Source organism: Syngnathus typhle, linkage group LG1, assembly GCF_033458585.1.
Source record: "Syngnathus typhle isolate RoL2023-S1 ecotype Sweden linkage group LG1, RoL_Styp_1.0, whole genome shotgun sequence".
Taxonomy (NCBI): Eukaryota; Metazoa; Chordata; class Actinopteri; order Syngnathiformes; family Syngnathidae; genus Syngnathus; species Syngnathus typhle.
Genome location: NC_083738.1, coordinates 20454178 through 20474826, shown reverse-complemented (window position 1 = coordinate 20474826; position 20649 = coordinate 20454178). Strand labels below are relative to the sequence as shown.

Here is a 20649-nt window from a genome sequence, read left to right as displayed (position 1 = left end):
ATTACATAAATTAGATCTCATCTTCTTAATTGAAGATAAAGATTAGGGGATGAATCTTGGCTTGTCACACCGATTATGAGGAAGACAAATATCAACGCGCGAAGTCGGATAGGTCATGTTTTTATTTCCCAGTTTGAGGAGTCCCAAATGCAAAAAAATATTAGGTTCAAAGTTCTGCTAGATGTTTTTTCTCACACGAATTTAAACTTTCTCTGCTTTTTGGTCAGAAACCGTTAAAAGAACCTGTCAAGTACTGCTCATTACTAAATGGAAAAAAATAGAAATAAACGTTCAATCTTTCTTTTGTTGGTTTGAGTGCATGTCATAAATTAAGGCAACAACTCTAGAGAGCAATGCTGTGTGTACTATAATAACAAACAAAGAATGGCAGTTTGTGGCATGTAAGCCAATCTTTGCCTACCCTATTCTAGTAATTGAAACAATCCTAGGATGATTTTGAAAACTGCAATCACGTCACATCCAGTCTTTGCCGGGATTTGCTGTCCTTAATCATTGAGACTGCAGTCCAGGCAGGTGCCAGCTCGGCGGCCCGAGTCCGGCATCGAGCAAATGACATCATTTTTTTTGTCACGGAAAGAGAGCTGTTGGAAATTTCACAGCAGGAATGCCAGCTGTCTCGGTGGTTACAAAACCATTTTTCCGTCTGCAATTCCCACCACCCCAAGCCCTTTGTTCTTCTTCTTTGTGCAGTAGTTGTGTTATCGACACTTTAATGTGGCGTCAGTTCTGTCGCCAAGCCAAATCACATTCCCAAGCAAGGCAACTGGATTGCAAACACAAAGCTGGTCATATTGTCATTTTTATCACCAACTACATTGATTCGAATCATCTGTTTGTAAGAACGCAATGACTGACTTCTTTGGGGTTAACACTTTGTTTTCGGCACAAGGCAGACAAAGGTTGAAGGAAGAAGCATGGTTCGGGTTAAAACAGTTCTTTTTGTTGCGGTCTTGCAATTACACTCTCGACTCGCTGTTCGAAAATGAAAAATTGCGGTTGCATGCGCCTGACAACAAACAGAAGAGTTTGGATTCATGTCTGGAAACAGAGATCCAACGTTTGCTCATGTTGCAAATTCCTTTTTTTTTTTTTTTTTATTTAAATCCTTCCCTTCTCCCCTAATTTCTTGGACACTTACTAACTACTGACATCATCATCAGCGTATCAAATTACCTCTGAATTGAATCCTTGTTTAAAAGAATGTCAGATAAAATATCATAGGATTATATGCAATATGGCCAGAAATGCGTGACAAACTCAAATGTTTGCATTCCCATCATCGTTCCACTAATTTGTAGATTGCCCATCAGACAAGTGATAAATTCATTAACACAATGTTGGTCCAAAAAGATCGTTTTATTTCAGTGGGCAATCATCGCACAAACCACCATGATTTTACGCTCCTTTTTTCTTCCATCAGTCAGCCTAAGTTTGAATGGAAGACAATTGGATTTCCACTTGTTGCAGACATATTTTTCAATCCAAACATTTAACTCAGGTCTTATTTTAATAAAAGGTCTACATTGACCATCAGTTGCTTCCGATTCCAACAGATTTCCTTGAGTAGGTTTACCAACAGTACTGTAACTCAGTTCTGAATGCAACCAGTACAAAAATTGAAAGAAATGTTTTGGTCATTTGGTCACCAAAAATATTTTTGAATTTACAATACAACTAATTTTTTGCCGTCCATTCAGACACATTTCCAGTCAATTTTTGAACCTTGTTGATGAAAAGCATGCACATATACGTGTATATGTATATTATTCAACTTCAGGGACAAACATGTCCAAACTCAGATGTCTGCTTGATATTTCAAAATAATCCAGAACCAATTTGGCTGTTTCTTTAACTTCTTGTGGTCTGTTAATTGCTGAACCATATCGGAGCACCTTCATATGGAGAAACCCGGAGCAACTCCAAACACTCGGTGTCTAAAATAACAAGCTTTCAGGGCTATGAGACTAAACGAGACCATGTGACCATCTGTTGCTTCCTCTTCCACTCTAAAGACCCCCCCCCCCCCCCCACACACACACACACTCTTGTGTAAGCCTCTCAGCTCAAAAAGCATTGTCTTGTATAAACATATGGCAGGCTCTAAGCACCTTATTAGTTTATTAGTGTCCATTGCCACTGGACAAATAACATTAATCACCAAGAAGGTGCCATGGCCATACTTTGTGATCAGGAGGGGGTATAAATACCTGTGTTAATGGTGATTAAGTGATCTGTTTTCCTATGCTGTAGCTGCTGTTACAGAGCATGCTGATATATGACATTGATTCAGAAGAAATGGAGGTTCCCACCTCCTGGGAAAGATTGTGAGTTGCCCTGAGTTGGCCAGCCTAAGCTGTGTTAAGACTGAAGTTTGGGTGTCTCTCCTGGCACAAGAGATAATCCGTGCCTTCAATATGTGTCCGAGTGATGTTTTGAGGGGAAAAAAAGTTAAGGCGAGATACACACAGAAAAACTAAGATGTTCAAACAACCGTATTCATTAAATGGGGAACAGGCTGATGGATGCGTGTGTAAATTTTGAGATGGCCCATCTGTGGATTGAAGTTTAAGGCTAAACGTTTAATTACGTTTTATGGACTGCGGCTCGATTGTGCTCTTAAAGGCTGGTGTAAATAAATGACTCGGTAGAAGAAAATTGGCCGCAGACAAGGCAAAATTGACATTTTTCTGCCTCTGAGAACCTGTTGCCTTGCGACAAAGCTTCTTTTAATGTGACCCTGTCCACAGCCACCCCCGGTGAATAGCCTCAGCTGGGTTCAGGCTGAGAGGTGTCCCCAGTGCCAAACACCACAAACGGAGTAAGCGCGTGCTTTCTCACAAGCTCAGCAACAAAGAAAAAAAACTAGGTATGACAGATGATTTTTCTCAACAATCTGAAATTAGACCTCTAATTTGATTAATGATTATAATAATGATTAATTGTCATTTAGTGGTTTGGATGCTAACAAGGAAAGGGTATCAAAATACCTTAAGTATAAATTTAAGACTTGCGTTAAAGCTCAATAAAACGATTACTATACTTATATGTTCTTACGACAAAGACAATGTTATTTGCAGGGTGGTGGACTCTCAAGAAATTCCCCTTTTAGCATTTTAATGTACAGTGGCACCACAAGATCGCATACAATGGTGCCAACCGGCTCAAAATATCCATTACCATATGAATAAACATTTCTTGTAACTTTTGGATTACTATCAAAAGTCATTCATTTGTGGATAAGAGTAAGTACTAGCTGGGACAAAATTAGCATAGCAAAAACGTGAGGTGCTGGCCGGCAGAGAAAACATCGTAAAAGATGCACCTAGCCAAGGCTGATGCACACAAACCACCTTTTAAACCTTTTATTTTGTACACTGCCCAAAGCTATTTCCATAAAACCAACATACCGAAGAGCAACCACAGAGAATATCTGTTTAGAAAAGGCTTGCAAACATGCCTATGAGCACTGGTTAGCTTGTGCTATTGTAACAGTTAGCAAGAGAGAGTAATTGTGACAAACATTAAATGATATAAAAACAAATGAAATGAAATAAAAATAGGTTCCATGACCCCGCTAATGCCAATTAACTTGTTGTTGGATGGGTTCGAGTGCTTTGTGAAATCTCTAATTAGACATTATTAATTATAATCAAGGCATTATTGTAGCCTATTCACTGAATCGTATTCAGTTAGCCTAATAATGAGCAACGAGACAATTAACGCCTTTGGACTCATTGCTAGCTAACGAGTTCTGCTTAGTTTTGTTTTCTTATTCCTATTTATCAAAATAAAAATTAAAAAAAGTCTTGAAAATCCACACAGTTTCTTTTCAACACATCTTCATTCACCCGAGAAAGATGCCCAAATATTTCAGCCACCACTGAAAAGAAGCAATACGTATATACAAAGACTGAGAATATAAAAACATGGGCTTTCTGTGTGACCATATCCACCATAATTGGCATGGGTTTAAAGATTTACTCTAGCTTCTCTTTAATAAATGTGCCCGAATGCGGTCAGGGCATGTCAGTGCCCTGAGGACATTCTCACCACCACACACAGATTCTGGCAAAAACCCTCTCAAGGAGCCCAAAACATCATTTAACTCCTTTCCATAGGTTTTTATGACTTTTACTTAGCCCTTGTAGTCCATGTTTTGTTGCAGCGGGATTCAGGTATATCATTAATTTTCCGGTATTTTTGCATTTTGCCTGCAGATGATAGCAGATCTTGGCAATAAAGTGGAGTCGTTTACTCAGGAATGCTCCAAAAAGCTTTTCCCATAAACAAAGGCAGTGAAATGTTCCACTCGTGATGTCTCTACAATCCAGTGGTTCTCAAACTGAGGTCCAGCGAACTCCAGGGGTCCGCGTGTTATAGCTGCGGGACTCCGCAAAATGAATTGCAGTAAATTATTATGTGTGTATCACTTGAAAAGGGTCCCAGGGACCCAAAAAGATTGGAAACCCCTGATTAGAGGACTGTTTTTCAAGACTCCGATCGAAGGCCAGCATTCATTTGCTTCTTGATGACATGTTTGGTTCTTGTACAGAGAGCCTAAAAAATGGCTGCATCAGTGGTATCGGTAGATGTTGCAGCAACTGTGTGTGATTCCACATCGCAACATGGTATCCCATAATCAGACAATTCAATGGTGAGAGAAGTGTGTGTCAACTGTTAAAATTTCACACACATTTTCCGAATACTGTTACGGACAGGCGGCGGCTGGGTTTTCATGCAATTGCACCTCTGATACCACCTTGAAAGTTGTAATATTCCTGTGACGTAGAACTGGAGGGTGAAAGAATGTTGCCTTCACTGAGGGCCGAGACCTGACCCTGTGAGAATGAATTTAAAATCTGATTGGGTGAAGAAAATCCCTATTACAAATATAGTTGAAGTCATATTGGCCAGCATTATCGCTCCTGAAAGCCCTCGGTGAATCAGATTGACATGGCAACACGCATTCGCTGTAATCATAAGGCAGACCGTTTCTGTAATGACCTCAGGTGATGTGGAGAAAATGCAGGAACATACTGAAAGGGATTCTATATAGCAACTCTGGCCTGAAGCTTCTGATCGTAGTTTCGGCTCTGATATTTGTCTAGCAAGCTTGTTTGTCTTTTCGCGGCATGTCTCTGGGGGAAGATCTGGCACCATGGAGGAAGATAAAGGCAGCCTTTGAAATGTCAAATGTGGTCAGGAACGAGCCGCGCAAGACTGCAGACGCAGACGCACGTCTGCAGCATCCACCTTTTCAGCCTGTCGGGCCAAATCATGCCTGGGAGAAACATTCGCCTCCGCCGACTCGGGGCCCAGGCCTCAAAAATGTGAGAAAAACACTGCTGGATAATTTAGACTGCGCTCTTGATTATGGTTTTTTTTGATATTTTGATATTCTAACCCAAATCCTTTCTCTCTCTCTGTTGCTCTTGCTGCCTTTCACCAACATTGTACTGAAAATGTCTTGTCAAAATATTTTGGAAGCGCTCTCAAGTCCTCTAAATATGGACTCCATGTGAACAGTGCAAAAAAGGCCATCCAGCACTAAATTAGTATGTTCACTCGCCGGGCAGCTCTGTCCATGTGGCACAAACTTCTAAACACAATTTTCAAGCGAGCAAACCGCTAAATATAACATGAAAAAACCATCAGGGCGCAGACTGTGTAATAAGAAAAAAATCGATAGAAATGTGTAGAAACAATATTAATTATGGATCGACCAGAGGTGGCCATGTCCTGCCTGTTCTCCAGCTGTTACCAGAGGCTTGATAATAACCCTGATCATTTAAATCGGGTGTGTAAAAGAGGGAAACATTTAAAACAGGCAAGACAGCGGCTCTGCAGGAACCTGACTTGCCTGAGATCAACAAATGTATAATACGGCCCTCATGACACCCATGACAGCTTGGCATGGGAAGACCTACCATTTTAATATGCAAAAGCAAGATTAAGTCAAAGCCAAAAGAGTTGGCATTCAGAAATTTTTATGAGTGACACAAGTTTGGTGAAATAGTCAACATCGGCGCGGGAAATATTTGTGTTAGGTGGGGACGTGTCCGCTGTGAAATTTTTAAGGTTTTCATGATGGCAACAGTTGGACCGTGGAACACATTTTTTTCCATTTCCCTCTTCGACTGATATCTTCTATTCATGTGCCGTCACCATTTTGGAGCATCAAATGGAGAAAATGAATGTGATAAAACGGTTTCATAAACTGAAAGACATGATTAAAAACAGCCATTTCAAAGAGTAAAAACAACATACCATATTTTGTTGTTTTACATTTATGGCGTCGTAGTAAGGTCATTCAAATTTAGACCCCAGCAACTGTCAATCAACAGCCATAGCAAAGACTTTGATCAAAAGCCAAACACTGAGGGCTCAACCTCCTTTCCTTCATTCTATACTTCGGGAACCATTCAATGCAAATCGCCTCTGCATAGTCCAAAATGCAGCATATGTCTAGGAATGATACAGAACCACTCATAGATCATGACAACTTTGCCATAGTTGCTTTCGGGGAGGGGGGGCCCCAGACGTATACTTAGCCGGGACACCATGTGATTTGGCTGCAACAAGGCAACGCATATATTCATTTAACTGCACATTAACTGACCTCCGAGCAATAACAAGTTAAGCTTTTATCTGACTAAAACAAGCCCTACCGCTGTATCCAAATAAACCCGAGATGCTATTCAGTCAAAGCCGCTCAATGGATTTCTAAGGAACAGATCGTAAAAAACACCCGCTAGTTTGCAAGCTAAAAACTCTCCAATGTTTAGTTTATCAGACCACACAAAACGAGCTCTGCACACACCATGAAATCAAAATATTTGTTGACTGCACACAAGTTTATTATATTCTATCTTGGGCGATCTGGAAGCATCTTACTAAATTCCAACAGTGACCATTGAGAGACAACGCTAACCAGATAAACCCAATCACACGAAACAAAATGTGGTACAATTGCTGAAATGAGTCATCTATTTTGGAACTGAAATAAGATCTTGCGAGACCTAAAGAAAATCACTCTTTACGCTAGACCTCGTAGCTAAAAACCTCAGAATTCCGCCTTACCCGAGTCGGTGGCTGTGATCAGCAGGACGTATTTCCCTTGAGCCTCGCGGTCCAGAGTGTGAGTCAGACTCAGTTGACCGCTGGACGACAAACTGAAGCCGCCTTCGTCGTTACCGCCGCTCAGCATGTAGCTGAGCTGACCATTGGCGCCTTGGTCGTCGTCCCTGGCGACAACCTGAAAGAAATGGAGAACGACGTTTCTTCTGTATCTGTATTCCTATTTATGCCAGAACCCTTTTTCTCCGCAACAGGGAAGCTTGAGATTCTTTCTTGATGGTTATTTGTATTGTGGTGGATGTTTAATTGGGTTAGGGTCAGACAGAACAAGGTTTGAGAAGAGACTATCGATTAGAAAACAGCAAAAGAGAACAATTGCATTATAAAACAGTATAGGACAAGACTGTAAGGGTGTGTTGATGGTGCATCGTGGGTTTGGCTATGTAGTGCTAAAATAATTATAAAGAAAGATGTTCCTAGTGCTTGAATGGGTTTAGTATTTGCTACGAGAGAACTATATCTAATGAGGGCCAACACTTGAAGCAATCCCACGTTATTTAGGCTCCACTCTAAATTGGTCTGGGGCCGATTTTTCTACAACCTTCAAGAAATTGTCTGCTTAAAGACTGTCCAAAAATTGCTTTGCGGTCTCAGAGTGTGTGTAAACAAAGTGATTTGTTTTGGACCAAAGCTCTCGAATATAAGAGGAGAGGACCTTTTCTATACCGACATACTTCAATCGGTTGTGATGGGATTGTGACGATCTGTATCTGTCACACATTGATAGTTACTGTGAGCAACAACGTGTTATGTCGACTACTCAGTACTTAATAGTAACATTGTTCCATCAGAGGGGTTAATTTCATCACAGTGATACCATGAAGGTAATTATTGAGGGCAGGAAGTTTATCACTGATTCCATTTGCCCAATCAGATTTTCCCTGGGAATCAGCAACAAGGCGAAAAACACGCTAATTTCCAGCTGACGAGAGAAGGACGGATTCTGGAAATTAGTCGTTCTCCTCCATTTGTATACGCGGCTCATTTAAATCATCATGGTGGTCATGACCGTAATGACTTCTGTGGTGCGTTTAAGCCAAGCCGCATATTTTGGTCGAATCCCGCGGAGCCTAAATTGCGCGAGACAAATTGTAGTCTTCCATCATTAAATCATTGCTTCACTCGTGTTTTTTTCTCATGACATGCGGTTAGAAGAAACGCCACCACGCCAGTGGCAGCTATAGCACTCACATACGTACCTGCCCTTATTGAGTTAGGTAAAAGACATCACTTTACAGCATTATCTCATTTGAGGTCTCGGACTGTCATTCAAAAATACAATCTGCCTTCTCAGACACTCTGTCTGTGAATGTTATTGATCTAACATCTTAAATCTCTGAACCATTTGACTAAAGACCAAAGTAGATCTAGTCACCTGAAGGATGTTTCTCGGTAGCGCCTCAAGGTTTTCCTGAACATTTACTGTGTAAGGAGAGAGCTCAAACACAGGCGAGCAGTCGTTGACATCCAGCAATACAATGTTGACCGTCGCATGGTCCACCCTTGGACTGCTTCCACGGTCAGACGCTTGGACAACTAGTGAGTAGGAAGACTGTACTTCCCGGTCCAACTGCTTGGCCACCGATACCATCCCTGTGACCGAATCCATCCTGAAGTCTCTGTTGGTATTTCCCCCTGAGATAGAGAAGCGGATTTGCCCATTTGTGCCTTCGTCTGAGTCAGTGGCAAACACCTGGATGATGTCCATCCCAGTCAAGGTGTTCTCCTCGATCTCAATGTCATAGATATTTTGGGAGAAGCTCGGCGTGTTGTCGTTGACGTCCAGAACCAACATTGTCACGTCCATGGTTGAGGACAACGGTGGCTCGCCCTTATCAGTGGCGACCACTGTCAGAGTGTAGTTAGCGAGCTCCTCTCTGTCCAGTTCTCCAATTAACCTAACATCACCATCTATGGTGCCGATGCTGAACTTGTTACCGAAGCGTCCCTTGAGAGAATACTCGACGTAGCTGTTCGGCCCGCTGTCGGCATCCGTAGCCAGGGCGCTGAACACTGATGTGTCCACTGGCGTGTTCTCCTGGATGTACGTCATCTTTTGGGAAATAAATGTCGGTGGGCAGTCATTGACATCCAAAAGGATGATGGACACCTGGGCGGTGCTAGTGAACCGGGTCATCGGAGGTGGAGCCAGATCATTGACTGTGATCACCAGGTTGTAGAAGGACTGTGTTTCCCTGTCCAAGGTCTTTTTGGTTTGTAGGACACCCTCTTTGGTTATAACAAAATGGTCCTGTGGATCGCCTGATACAATTTTGTAGAGAAGGTGTGCATTGGGACCTGCAAGACACATACCAATCGACAAATTAGGAATTAGATAGGACAAAAAATTTGCTTCATAAGTAAAAAGGATTTTGTTTTCTTCGTGGGAGATTTCTTTTTTCCACCCCAGACTCTAGGCTAGTTGTAGCAGCTAGCCTGTTCACAGTGGTAGTGGTAGGAGCTCACGCTGTTCATTAATGTAATGAAAGTCATAATGTTGGTCCAGGTTGAAGGCAGGTAGAAAACAGGACTATTCCTCAAAACAAGCTGAATTCAGAAATGAATAAGTGTTCTGTTGTTGTTTCTCGGGGTGTTATAATTACCTACAAACATGTCACAGAAATAATATTAGTAGGAAACACGAGAAGTTAAATTATGTTTGTCTGAATGTCAATATGACACAAAACTAAAAACCCTCAAACGATCCCGTGATGTACATACAAACAGTTGGGGTCATTTGTGTTGACATGGCAAATTCCAAATCTGATACAAAGAGCATACAGCAGATGACAAAAAATAGCTCACAAGGATCGGAATGGGAAGTGGATGTCTGCGTCCCAAAAAATAGCGGAAACCAGGAAACCACCGATTGTTTTCATGTTCAGACGTGAGACAAGATTGTTTTTGACATGCTGTTTTTTTCCTGTTTGCAAACAACAAGTTTTATCTTTTCAACAGCGAGTTTTAAAAGCTACTACTCTCAGGTTAACCCTTTGTCATGCAGCTGTTTCTTAATGAGCCAAGCTAGGTAATATGACACTTTGTGAAAATATTAGTTCGGACTGTAAAACCACCTGTTGAACTGTAACAACACACGACATACAGTCTGGTACATAATGGCCCAATGGAAACGATATGCTACCAAAGAATACCCGACACGGACATGCAACATGTGGTCATAAGTGCTTACTGCCTGCCATGTTTAATTGAATTTGTTCTTAGCTTCCAGGCCTAAATTTGAAGAAGAACTAAATCTGGTCTTTTGATTTTATTTGGAGGAAACCAATGCAGGAGCAAGTAGATTAGATTGAGCATACATCTTGTTTCACATTGTATTTTAATCAGACCAACTGTTTGAGGGAATTTAGAGCTAAAAAAGTACAGACATCTGCAGTTTCATAAACCAAAAAAATGCAAGTGCTGCTCTACTATGACCTTAGATTACATACGAGTTTGATAACAAAGACATTTTGCAGGATTGCGGAACGTTGCACATTTACCCCGGCATCTATTGTTCTAGATGACATTGCTAGATATGCTAAATGTGCTTAAATGCATTATCTGTCATCCATTTCCACAAATTGTGGACTCGCAACAGCTGGAACTCCCCGTTCTTGTCTTTGCAAAGTGGAAGATGCAATCTAGGACTCACGACAGGCAGCTATTGAAAGACAAATGCTATAAATCATCTTTTTTTTTTTAAAATATAGTGTTATTTTTAGAGAATAAGGTTTCCTAGGACAGTGTAAAAAGCCAATGAAGTTGTACTTTTCAAATTCACTTATAAAAATGACTTTTTTTCAATATCAATTTAAACCTGTATCTTTGAAAAAATGTCACTTTGCTCAAATGACATTATGACTTTTCACCGAAACGAAGTACCCAAAGTGTTTTTTTAAAGGTATGTAGCAGTTGTGTTAGATTGCTGGTGGGATTATGATGATTCAAGAATCTAAACAGTCTGAGAACCCCTGATCTAAACTTAACATCAGGTACTATCCAAAAGCTTTAGTGTGGAACTCGAGGGGTTGAAATGATCTTAAATTGAGCATTGGTAATTAAACTCAACGGGTTAGTCATGTGGAAAGCATCTACCTTCCCACACCAGGGCAGAGCATATTTACAGTACACAAGTAATCCCTTATCAAAGGCATGAGTGCCACTTCCATCTGGGTTGTCCACAGAGAAAGAGGGGAGGGGGTCGGGTCAAAGGGCAGGGCTTAGGAAGTGCTAACAATGGCAGTGTTTTATTTGGACAGTGGGAACGGGCAGCTATAGGTTTATGAGATTGTGGTGAGGAGGCCGGCTGGAGGACTGGACGCCGTATTTCCCTGGGAATGTAGGTCACAACCAGCGCATTACGGTCTACATGTAGCGGTAATTACAGCGGGTTTGGCAAATGCCACTACCTGATCTCACTCGTAATCACATGGTCAGCGTGTTGTATTTTAGAAGTTATTTGATGCGTGACGTGAAGTCAGACGGCCATGATATATGATGCACGCATGAGATGAAATATGAGGTTGTATACTGCCAGAAGAAGACTAAAGAAGGACGGCAGAAGTTTATTAGTTCAACAGGACAACAGTTCGAATATGAGCTTGGTTGTTGATCAAAGTTGGACAGATTGTGTCATTTCGGTTATATTTCTGGAACATTAATTATGAATACCACGTTTGCCATAAAGAGTGGCTGGATGTGCTGAAGTGTTTGTTTGGGCGCAGAGTAGGCTTTAAAAAAAAATTTAAAAAAAAGAAAACCTTCATTTCTCCATAAGAGAAACAGTCCAAACCACGGGTGAACTTCTCACAGGCCAGCTATTTGGCTCATACCAAAATACCAACCAGACATTCCAAATTGGTACACCCACAGCAATTTGTGGAATCCAATACAAAATATGTTGCTTTTAATATTGGTATAATTTTTATTTTTTTTTTTTAGCATCCTCTCAGGCATTCGTTTTCTATAGCGTAGAATTATTATTATTATTTTTTTTATGTGAGGTTTGCTACTTCAAATGGTTGTCAAATATTGAACATCTTTCAGTATGAGAGACGTATTGGGATACGTGCAGTGTGGCTAATGTTCTGTCCAGAGAGCCTACAGGTGTCTCAGAAGAATGAATAAGTGTAAAAAAGTGATCTTTTGTGTTCAGCATGCCTCCCGTGTGTGCAGTGCTGTGCGTCTGTTCATTGTTGTTCATGTACATACCATCATCTGCATCACTGGCACTGACAACAACAATGCTGGATCCAGGCGGCAAGCTCTCCAAAACCGATGTGCTGTACACGGTGGTTTTAAACGAGGGAGCGTTGTCATTCACATCCAGGATGTTGAAGTAGACCCTAACCGTGCTGGCCTGCCCCCCGCCATCCAGCGCCTTGGCCGTCAGGATGTAGTACTGCTGATTCTCATAGTCCAGGGGCCGCGTCACATTAAAAACACCAGTGACCGGGTTCAGCAGGAAGGTCTCGTCCTCGTCCTCTAATAAATATGTGACCTCGCCGTTCACCCCTGAGTCAGAGTCGCTGGCAAGGATCGCCGCCACAATGGAGCCTGAGAAACAGTTGATGACACAAAAAAACCTTCAAGGATTTGCTTTTCACTGCCAATGCGATTAAATGAAAACTCAGCGTGGGGTTATCACTGCAAGTTTTTTTTATGAATACCGATGACTCACTCGCTTTCTCGCAAAAGGACAATTTTTCAAATTAAATGCTGTGTCAGGCTGCGAATCATTGACATTGATAAATACAATGTACCATTTATAAAAGGGACATGACCAGGCTGCATGCTGAATACTTGGATCATAGAAAATGGCTTTCACTTTCTGTAGTTCATCCATATTCTGCAGATTTCATGGGGTATAGCAGGTGAGCTGGAGCCTATGGCGGCTTACTTTGGGGTACACCCTCGACTGGCACTAGTCATTGGCAGGAAATGTATGTATAGACGAACAATCTTCAACTAGGAGAAAGCTGGATTACCAATGTGTAAACTATACAAATACCAGCAGCTGAGACTTGAATCTCTGACCTCGGAACTATATGGCTGATTTGCTGAGGACTCGGTCACTGTGCTATTATATCAAGGATACTTGATCACAGATACTCAAGATTAAACCTTTAACCTTCAGTTGAGAGATGAACACTCTAGTCCTTACCTGATGGAGTATCTTCGGGGATGTCAAAGGAGTATGTCGGCCGCGAAAACCTGGGCGTGTGGTCGTTGACATCCTCAACAGTGATGTTGAGCCTCATGTCGGATGACTGCTTCCCGTCATCAGCGCGCACCAGCAGGGAGTAACTGGAGCGGCGTTCCCGGTCCAGCTTCTTGGTAGCGATCAGATCGCCAGATTCAGGGTCAATCCGGAAACTGTCGTCCGCACCGCTGATGATGGTGTACGTCACCAAAGCATTTGGGCCCTTGAAATAGAGAGAATAGAAGATCATTTTACAGCTGTTGTCTAATTTTGGCAATTAATCTGTTCAGAGTTACAGTGAACCTGAAATGTATCACAAATGACTGCGGACGTACGATCGACTGTTTTAGGGTTGACAAATTGTGGGCAAAACTCAAGTACTCAACTAAAGTCAGGAGGAAAAGGTAAATCTTGTCTTTTGCAGCATTGGACTTTGTTTAACTCAGTCTCAAAGTGTGGTATAATAGGCCACATAGAGCTTAAACATTTTCACTGATGGATTGATTGGTGATGAAAGTGTCTCTATCTAGGAGGAAATCAGATTACTTTTGCACTCATGTTAGCATCGGGGCCTCTCCAGATCAAAGTGTGACCGTTGACTGACTTGTGTTGTGCTACTTGTCATCTCATACACAACACCAATCTATGACAGCGATTTGAAAGAACACCACGTACACCTTGTACACTTTAAGCCTCAGCAAACTCCACTCATTCAGAAGAGGCTCTGTGTTTGAAGGTTTATTGAGTTCCTAGCTTCGTGTGCAGCTAAGTGATCCTCTAGTACAAGCTGCACAACTTTGGAACTGGAGAGGAGTCCCTGAATGCGATATGATGCATGAAAGCGCCTGATGAGAGGTCTGACGTTCAGGTTTGTCACGTCAACAATAGGAGATCAGACAACTGTCTCGCCTAGTCTGTGTTTTTTTTTAATGTGTTCAATAAAAAAGCGACATCAAAAAGCGGCTGCCATTCAGTGGGATGAGGCGAGGGGTCTGGTTACAGCTGGTTAAAAGCTAAGCAAGAAGAGTCTCTTTCAGTTGTATCTGGGGCTGTTTGCTTGGTGCTTTTTGATCCTGCCAGGACAATAGGGAGCCTTATGTTGAGATAAGTGTATTAGCATATTTACTGGCTGTTGCCTGATGACAATTGTATTCACGTCATGGTGGCCTCCAATGCATTGTAGCGACCCTGTTCTGTGGGTTGGTGTAGGAGAGCAAGAGCAAAGCACAGTGTGGGCTTCGTAAGTTAAGCACAAGTTTTGTTGGCCTTTATATAAAAAAAAGAATTACACGAGAAGATACTGACGGCAGAAAGAAAATGGCGCGCCAACTAAGACTTTGTAATGCTACCCTTTGACATAATGAACCAAATAAAACCAAACAAGGATAACAAATTCAAACATGCTAATCACTCTTCTGAGATTCACAATGAATTCTTATCTTCATTTTTTTCCCTTGAAGGCTTGACCTTGTCTTATTGCATTACCAGAGACCCCTTCTGTGGTCCAGGCGCAATAAACCCAAAAAGTCAGAAGGCAGTCGCCGCGAGGCTCTACTCATCTAAAAACCCCACTGTCATCAATCAGTGTCTCTCACTCTGGCAATCCCATCAGCAACCTGGGCTGCAGGCCGGAAACTAACACTTGTGGGTTTGCCAATTAATATTCCTGGCAGGCGGGACAAAACGACATGAGAAAAAGACCAAAAATAAAATTCCATCAAAGTATTTTTTTTTTGCAAAGTACCCAATGTGATTAAGCTCTTACACACTAACAGCACTTTCATTCCTGACCTTGACTCAAGCCTACTTTACAGCCCTCGATAGACGCATCATTGGGAACGGCAGGCGAAGGGAGGGGTGTGGGGGGTTAACCAATTAAACAGCAGCTTTTCAGTAGGAGCAGAAGGAAACTCATTTAACAGACCGAAGGCTTCAGAAAAAACTGGGCAACACAGACGTTTGAAAAACTATGTGCTGACACCCGTCACCTGTTTCTATTTGACGTGGTGGCTATCCAGGAAAAAAGAGGTAGCCGCAGCTTTGCCTTCTATTGGTTTGCCATTCATAATGCAGCCAAGATGGCAGTGATGTTGAGGTGTCAGGAAGGGATAAAAAAAAAAAATAATGTTTTCAGCGAAACGAAGAGACAAAACATAGTACAAGTCCCCAACCATTTGACAAAGATTCAAAATTCTCCATATTGGTAGTTTTAGTCGTAAATTTGCCCAAAATACTTTAATATATTATTCTTAAAAATAATGGATTACAAACCATTTGATTTTGAAAAAATGCACGTATATGCAGTGAAAAGTTGACTCTCATCTTTCATTCAAGATGAATCATTTAGACACACTTCTGTGACAGTGATTACGATTATCCTCTTAGCAAAGAAGAAATGTTTTTTGGGGAAAATAGCACGGAAAAATTTTACAAAAATAGATTAACTTGCTTCACAATGTTAGATGGTAAATTCGTTTGGTTCAAGAGATGGTCCCAACACACGAGGTGTTCATATGGAAAACAATGAAATGTTATAAAGGGGTTTTAAAGTTATTGTTTCTGTACAGGGATGGTAATTCCGACTTTCAGTGCTTTTTACTTAGTCGCAAATTAAAAATTTCCGACTCGTGGTTTGCGCATGACCAAAGCCCCCGACTGCACATCTGCACTGACCTGGCATTTGCATAATAGTTGTGGCACACTTCCTTGGGCAGAGAGTCAAGAAAAGCCTTAAAGTATCAATGGACAAACCAGCTGTTGGTCTTTTTAACGTCAGCTAAGAGAAGGCTTCATAAGCTCCCAGTTGGTGATGTTGATTTCAACGCTCAGTTGCAGAAACCCCTCTTGGAGCACCTGCTGTTGCAATTTGTCCTCATCAAAAATGCACATGTGAAATTTTCCACGGGAGTTAAGAAAGCTTGTAAAAATTGCCAGTCAAACGAGGTGACAAAGATTTTCAAAAGAGCTTTAACTTGTATTGGTCCGAAGGCTTAAACACTGATTTCAATTCTACCTTTCTGGGGTGAAAACGGGACCAGCCAGACAGATTTTTACGACAGTTAAGTCTGGGATATGATGTCTGCATTCATTCTGTCAGCTGGTCAACAGCTTGGCCTCAAAGGGGGAATCTTCCGATCCGTTCCAACTTCTCGGTGTCTGTGCAAGTTAGGTTTCCTGTGCAAGGATGTGGGCAACAAACTTGGCTGGAGTATAACTTTCACTTAGCATCTTTTTTTTAACAAAAAATACCTCCTATATATGTATATGTTTTTCAATTCAGCTTTGCTAAATGGGATTTTTTTTTTTTATATAACTAATGACAAAAATAGTTTGTGGTCAACAGCTCAGACTGCCATCCCCCTTAAGTCTGCATGAGGAAAAAGTGAGCATAATTTCAATTCCATATGCCTTTTGAGATGAAAGGCCAAATAATGTCCCTTAAAATCCAACATTCCATTTTAGCTCTCAAACCTGCCTTGGGCTCTGAGATTTACAGTCGATATATAGAGTCTCGAAAAAAAAAAAAAAAAAAAAAGCCTACAAGTGCCACTTTATGACTTTCATCACACGACGCGGGGGCGAGACCAACAGCTGCACGTTGAAAAGTTGTGTGACCTCGTCATTTATATTTGAGACCATTCTCGGTCTTTGTGATCTCAGTGGCCGGATTTTGCCCCTGGATTTAATGTTCATATTGTGACTTTCCAGCTAATGACAAGGAACCTGTCGCTCATTGAAGTGACTGGTGATGTCATCCAATACCAATGAATTCAGATTACCGTATTTTCCGGCCTATAAAGCGCACCGGACTATAAGGCGCACCTTCAATGAATGGCCCATTTTAAAACTTTATCCTTATATAAGGCGCACCGGACTATAAGGCGCACCATTAATGCATCATGTCAGATTTTTAATCCAAATCAAATCATTCTCCATTTTGTCTTTTTTATTTCAACTTCAGACGGAACAAATTACTTTATAATCATAAAATAATGATCCATAGTCTTTTTGAGTCATGATTCATAGTCTTCAGCGGGCCACTTATGATTGATTTCATGACACAATGCTTTGGGCCAGTTTAAATTTAGGAATTTGGTCCATATATAAGGCGCACCGGACTATAAGGCGCACTGTTGGTTTTTGAGAAAATTTTAGGTTTTTAGGTGCGCCTTATAGGGCGGAAAATACGGTAGTTCTAAGGTACCTACCTTCTGGGAAGTTAAGGCAGTTTGACAAAAAATAAAATAAATGAATTGTGCGTGAAGTTATCACGGTTCATAAATAGACTAGACATTAAATTAGTGCCCGGAGAAGACCCACACAGGCACAGGGAGAACATGCAAACTCCACACTGGGAAGTATATGACATCATTTTGTTCTCATGCTAAATTTAATTAAAATAAAATTGTTTTTTTTTTAGTAGGGCTTTTTAAAACTGTCCTTTAAATGTTAAATAAATATTATCGTGTAATATGTCTCGTCACCGTGGGATAGAGAAAACGTAATTTCGGTCTCTGTGTGTGTTGTGACATGTGGAGAGATTGACAATAAAACTGACTTTGACTTTGACTTTTAAAGTGAGCAACCGTTTTTCAATACAGTGTTTGTTTAGGGTATGCCAGTGATGTAATGCTGGAGGGATTAGCGGCAGCGTAGGACACTCTCCTGTGGGACCTTTCGGATAACGTTGAAAACGCGTGAGACATTGTAACAATTTCCAAGTGCACATGTCGGCACTGTGTCTGGGGGGATTATGCGTGAGTGGGTCAAGGTGTTGGTATGCTCGCGCAAACGAGAGTGGGTAATCTGCCTCAGTCAGGTGCAACAAAGGTCATTGGCTAATTTTACCCGTACCGAGCTAGCGTCTGTCACGGCCAGTAATCCCGCTTTGTTACTCGAGTGGCACGGGTGGGTCGCGGTGGTGTGAAGAAGCCACTCATGTCGATACACTAAGGCTGGATTTACACCGCGTGGTTCAAGTGACACAATTCTGCTAGCTCTCATGTTGAGAGTTTGGTTAACAAACTAACAACAGCGCAGCATTAAATCACAGATTTACCGGTACATTCCTTACTTTGAACCAGGCAAATGTTTGAGAGAACTGAATTTAACATTTAGTCACATTAGAACTACAAATGTAAACGAAAATAATCATCCATCCATCCATTTTCTGTACCGCTTAGTCCCCACTGGGGTCGCGGGCGTGCTGGAGCCTATCCCAGCTGTCATCGGGCAGTAGGCGGGGGACACCCTGAACCGGTTGCCAGCCAATCGCAGGGCACACAGAGACAAACAACCATTTGCACTCGCACTCACACCTAGGGACAATTTGGAGTGTTCAATCAAGCATGTTTTTGGGATGTGGGAGGAAACCGGAGTGCCCGGAGAAAACCCACGCGGGCCCGGGGAGAACATGCAAACTCCACACAGGGAGGGCCGGAGGTGGAATCGAACCCGCACCCTCCTAACTGTGAGGCGGACGTGCTACCCAAGTGCCCCACCGAGCCGCCCGAAAATAATCAAAAGGTTATTTCTTGTATTACCAACATTCCTTGAAAGAAAATCATGGTTGTTTCAAGTAAATGGTATACACTGTTTTCTTCATAATATGTTTTCCTGATCGCCCTATATTAGAGACGAAATCAGAGCAGAATTCTATCTTGCAAACAGGCATCTAGTCGTAGATGGCATTGGTTGTTTCGTTTCACATTGGATGTGTCGAAACACACTCCAGATTTATAGCTTTTCAAATACAAATAATTAAAAAGTAGACTTTATAATGGTATGATGGTGTTTCAACAGTGCAAAAACAAATATTTGAAATTCAGAGGCTATTCCGAATCCAAATGGCTCCCGCGGTAGCTCGTCTAGGGGCATTGCAAAACAGGTGCAAAAGCACTGGGAGGCTTAACAGAAACTTGGGGAGCCGTTACCTCGTCTGCATCCGTGGCTGTTAGCTGCATTATCCTGAAGCCGTCCCCCACATTCTCCTCGATGCTTACGTCCAGGATGTCGTTGGGGAAAACAGGCGGGTTGTCGTTGACGTCCTGCAGCGTAATCTCCACCTGCGGGAGAAAAAAAGACCACCAAAGTTTCAGTTAGAGCCAAGCCAAAATGGACCTAAAGTAGATATGAGTAAACGAATAGCACGCTGCGGTTACTGAAAATGAAGCTGTGGATCATTTGCAAACATTGCTATGTTTCCTCCGGGTTCAGAAAATCAACCGCTGATACCACATGAATAGTGACGCTCTGTTTCTGAAAGCAATATTACAGCATGTACTATTCCTGATACAATACCCCAGTCGACTTGTCTCAAAGCAGTGTTTAGGGAACCACAATGCGGGTTCCAGCTCAACCTCACACCCCCCGTTAGGGCTGCATAGAAAACAACATGCATTACACTATTACCAAAGTAAAGAACTGCTTCACTTGAGCGTTCGAGAAAGCAAAATAAACACATCACGGGCGACCGCAGAACCCCCCTGGCTGCATAAACTTCGGGCCATGTGCGGAGACTTGTTACGCTAATCGTCATTTAATGCATGGTTTGCTCATTGTTTATGGAAATGATGCAATACACAGTAACATACGCCCCATTTTATGCTAGGCCACGCTTGGTAAACCCACCATTGCATTCCCCAACAATATAATTAAATACCCCTTTGGACATTTCATCACGTACGATGACTACTGAGTATTGTGTGCTGCCATAACCCATCTCAGGACTAACAACGGTTTATCCTCCTCTGTTGTTTATTAATTCGCATATCGTTTGCTCTTAAATACAGCCGACAGTTTTGCAAGGACCAGTTTTGCAATGACGAATTGTTACGCAAATGTCTAAAACTCCTCAGAGACAGCGCAAATGAGACGTTTGCGGTTTCAAATGTTCCCTGTCTGTTTGTGGCCGTATTACATTTCCACAACTCAAACGGATACCCCCCCCCCCCCCCCCCCCCCCTCGTCGCCTTGTACGCTAACCTCAATACACATTTCAAAGTCGGTAAACACGCTTTTGAACCATAACCGACATTTTTGCTCGGCGTTCCTACTTTTTATGCCTCGATGAATATGGAGTATAATGATAATTATGGAGCATTCTTTCATTACTTTCCACAAAAATAAATGTGTGAGTGGGAATACAAATAGGAAATGGGGGAATAGAGAGGTCATCGAATGTCAACAATGGGTTTGGGTTTTATGAAGAGTTTCCTGCAGAATGCGGTGAGCACACAATGAATCTCAAGGACGTGTTTCTACATACCCGGCTATTGCCAGGAATTCAT

The 20649-nt window shown here is 41.9% G+C and overlaps 1 protein-coding gene across 1 annotated transcript in view; it reads right to left on the bottom strand.

The window, feature by feature from the left end:
* Window positions 1-20649, bottom strand: part of fat4 (FAT atypical cadherin 4) — an 80582-nt gene that overhangs the window by 23584 nt on the left and 36349 nt on the right. Inside the window, exons 2-6 of the mRNA XM_061273619.1 lie at window positions 19294-19425; window positions 13322-13583; window positions 12370-12714; window positions 8534-9456; window positions 7102-7276 (exon numbers count right to left, since the gene is read on the bottom strand). Of these exons, the coding sequence (XP_061129603.1) occupies window positions 7102-7276; window positions 8534-9456; window positions 12370-12714; window positions 13322-13583; window positions 19294-19425 (1837 nt within the window). The remainder of the gene's footprint in view (window positions 1-7101; window positions 7277-8533; window positions 9457-12369; window positions 12715-13321; window positions 13584-19293; window positions 19426-20649) is intronic.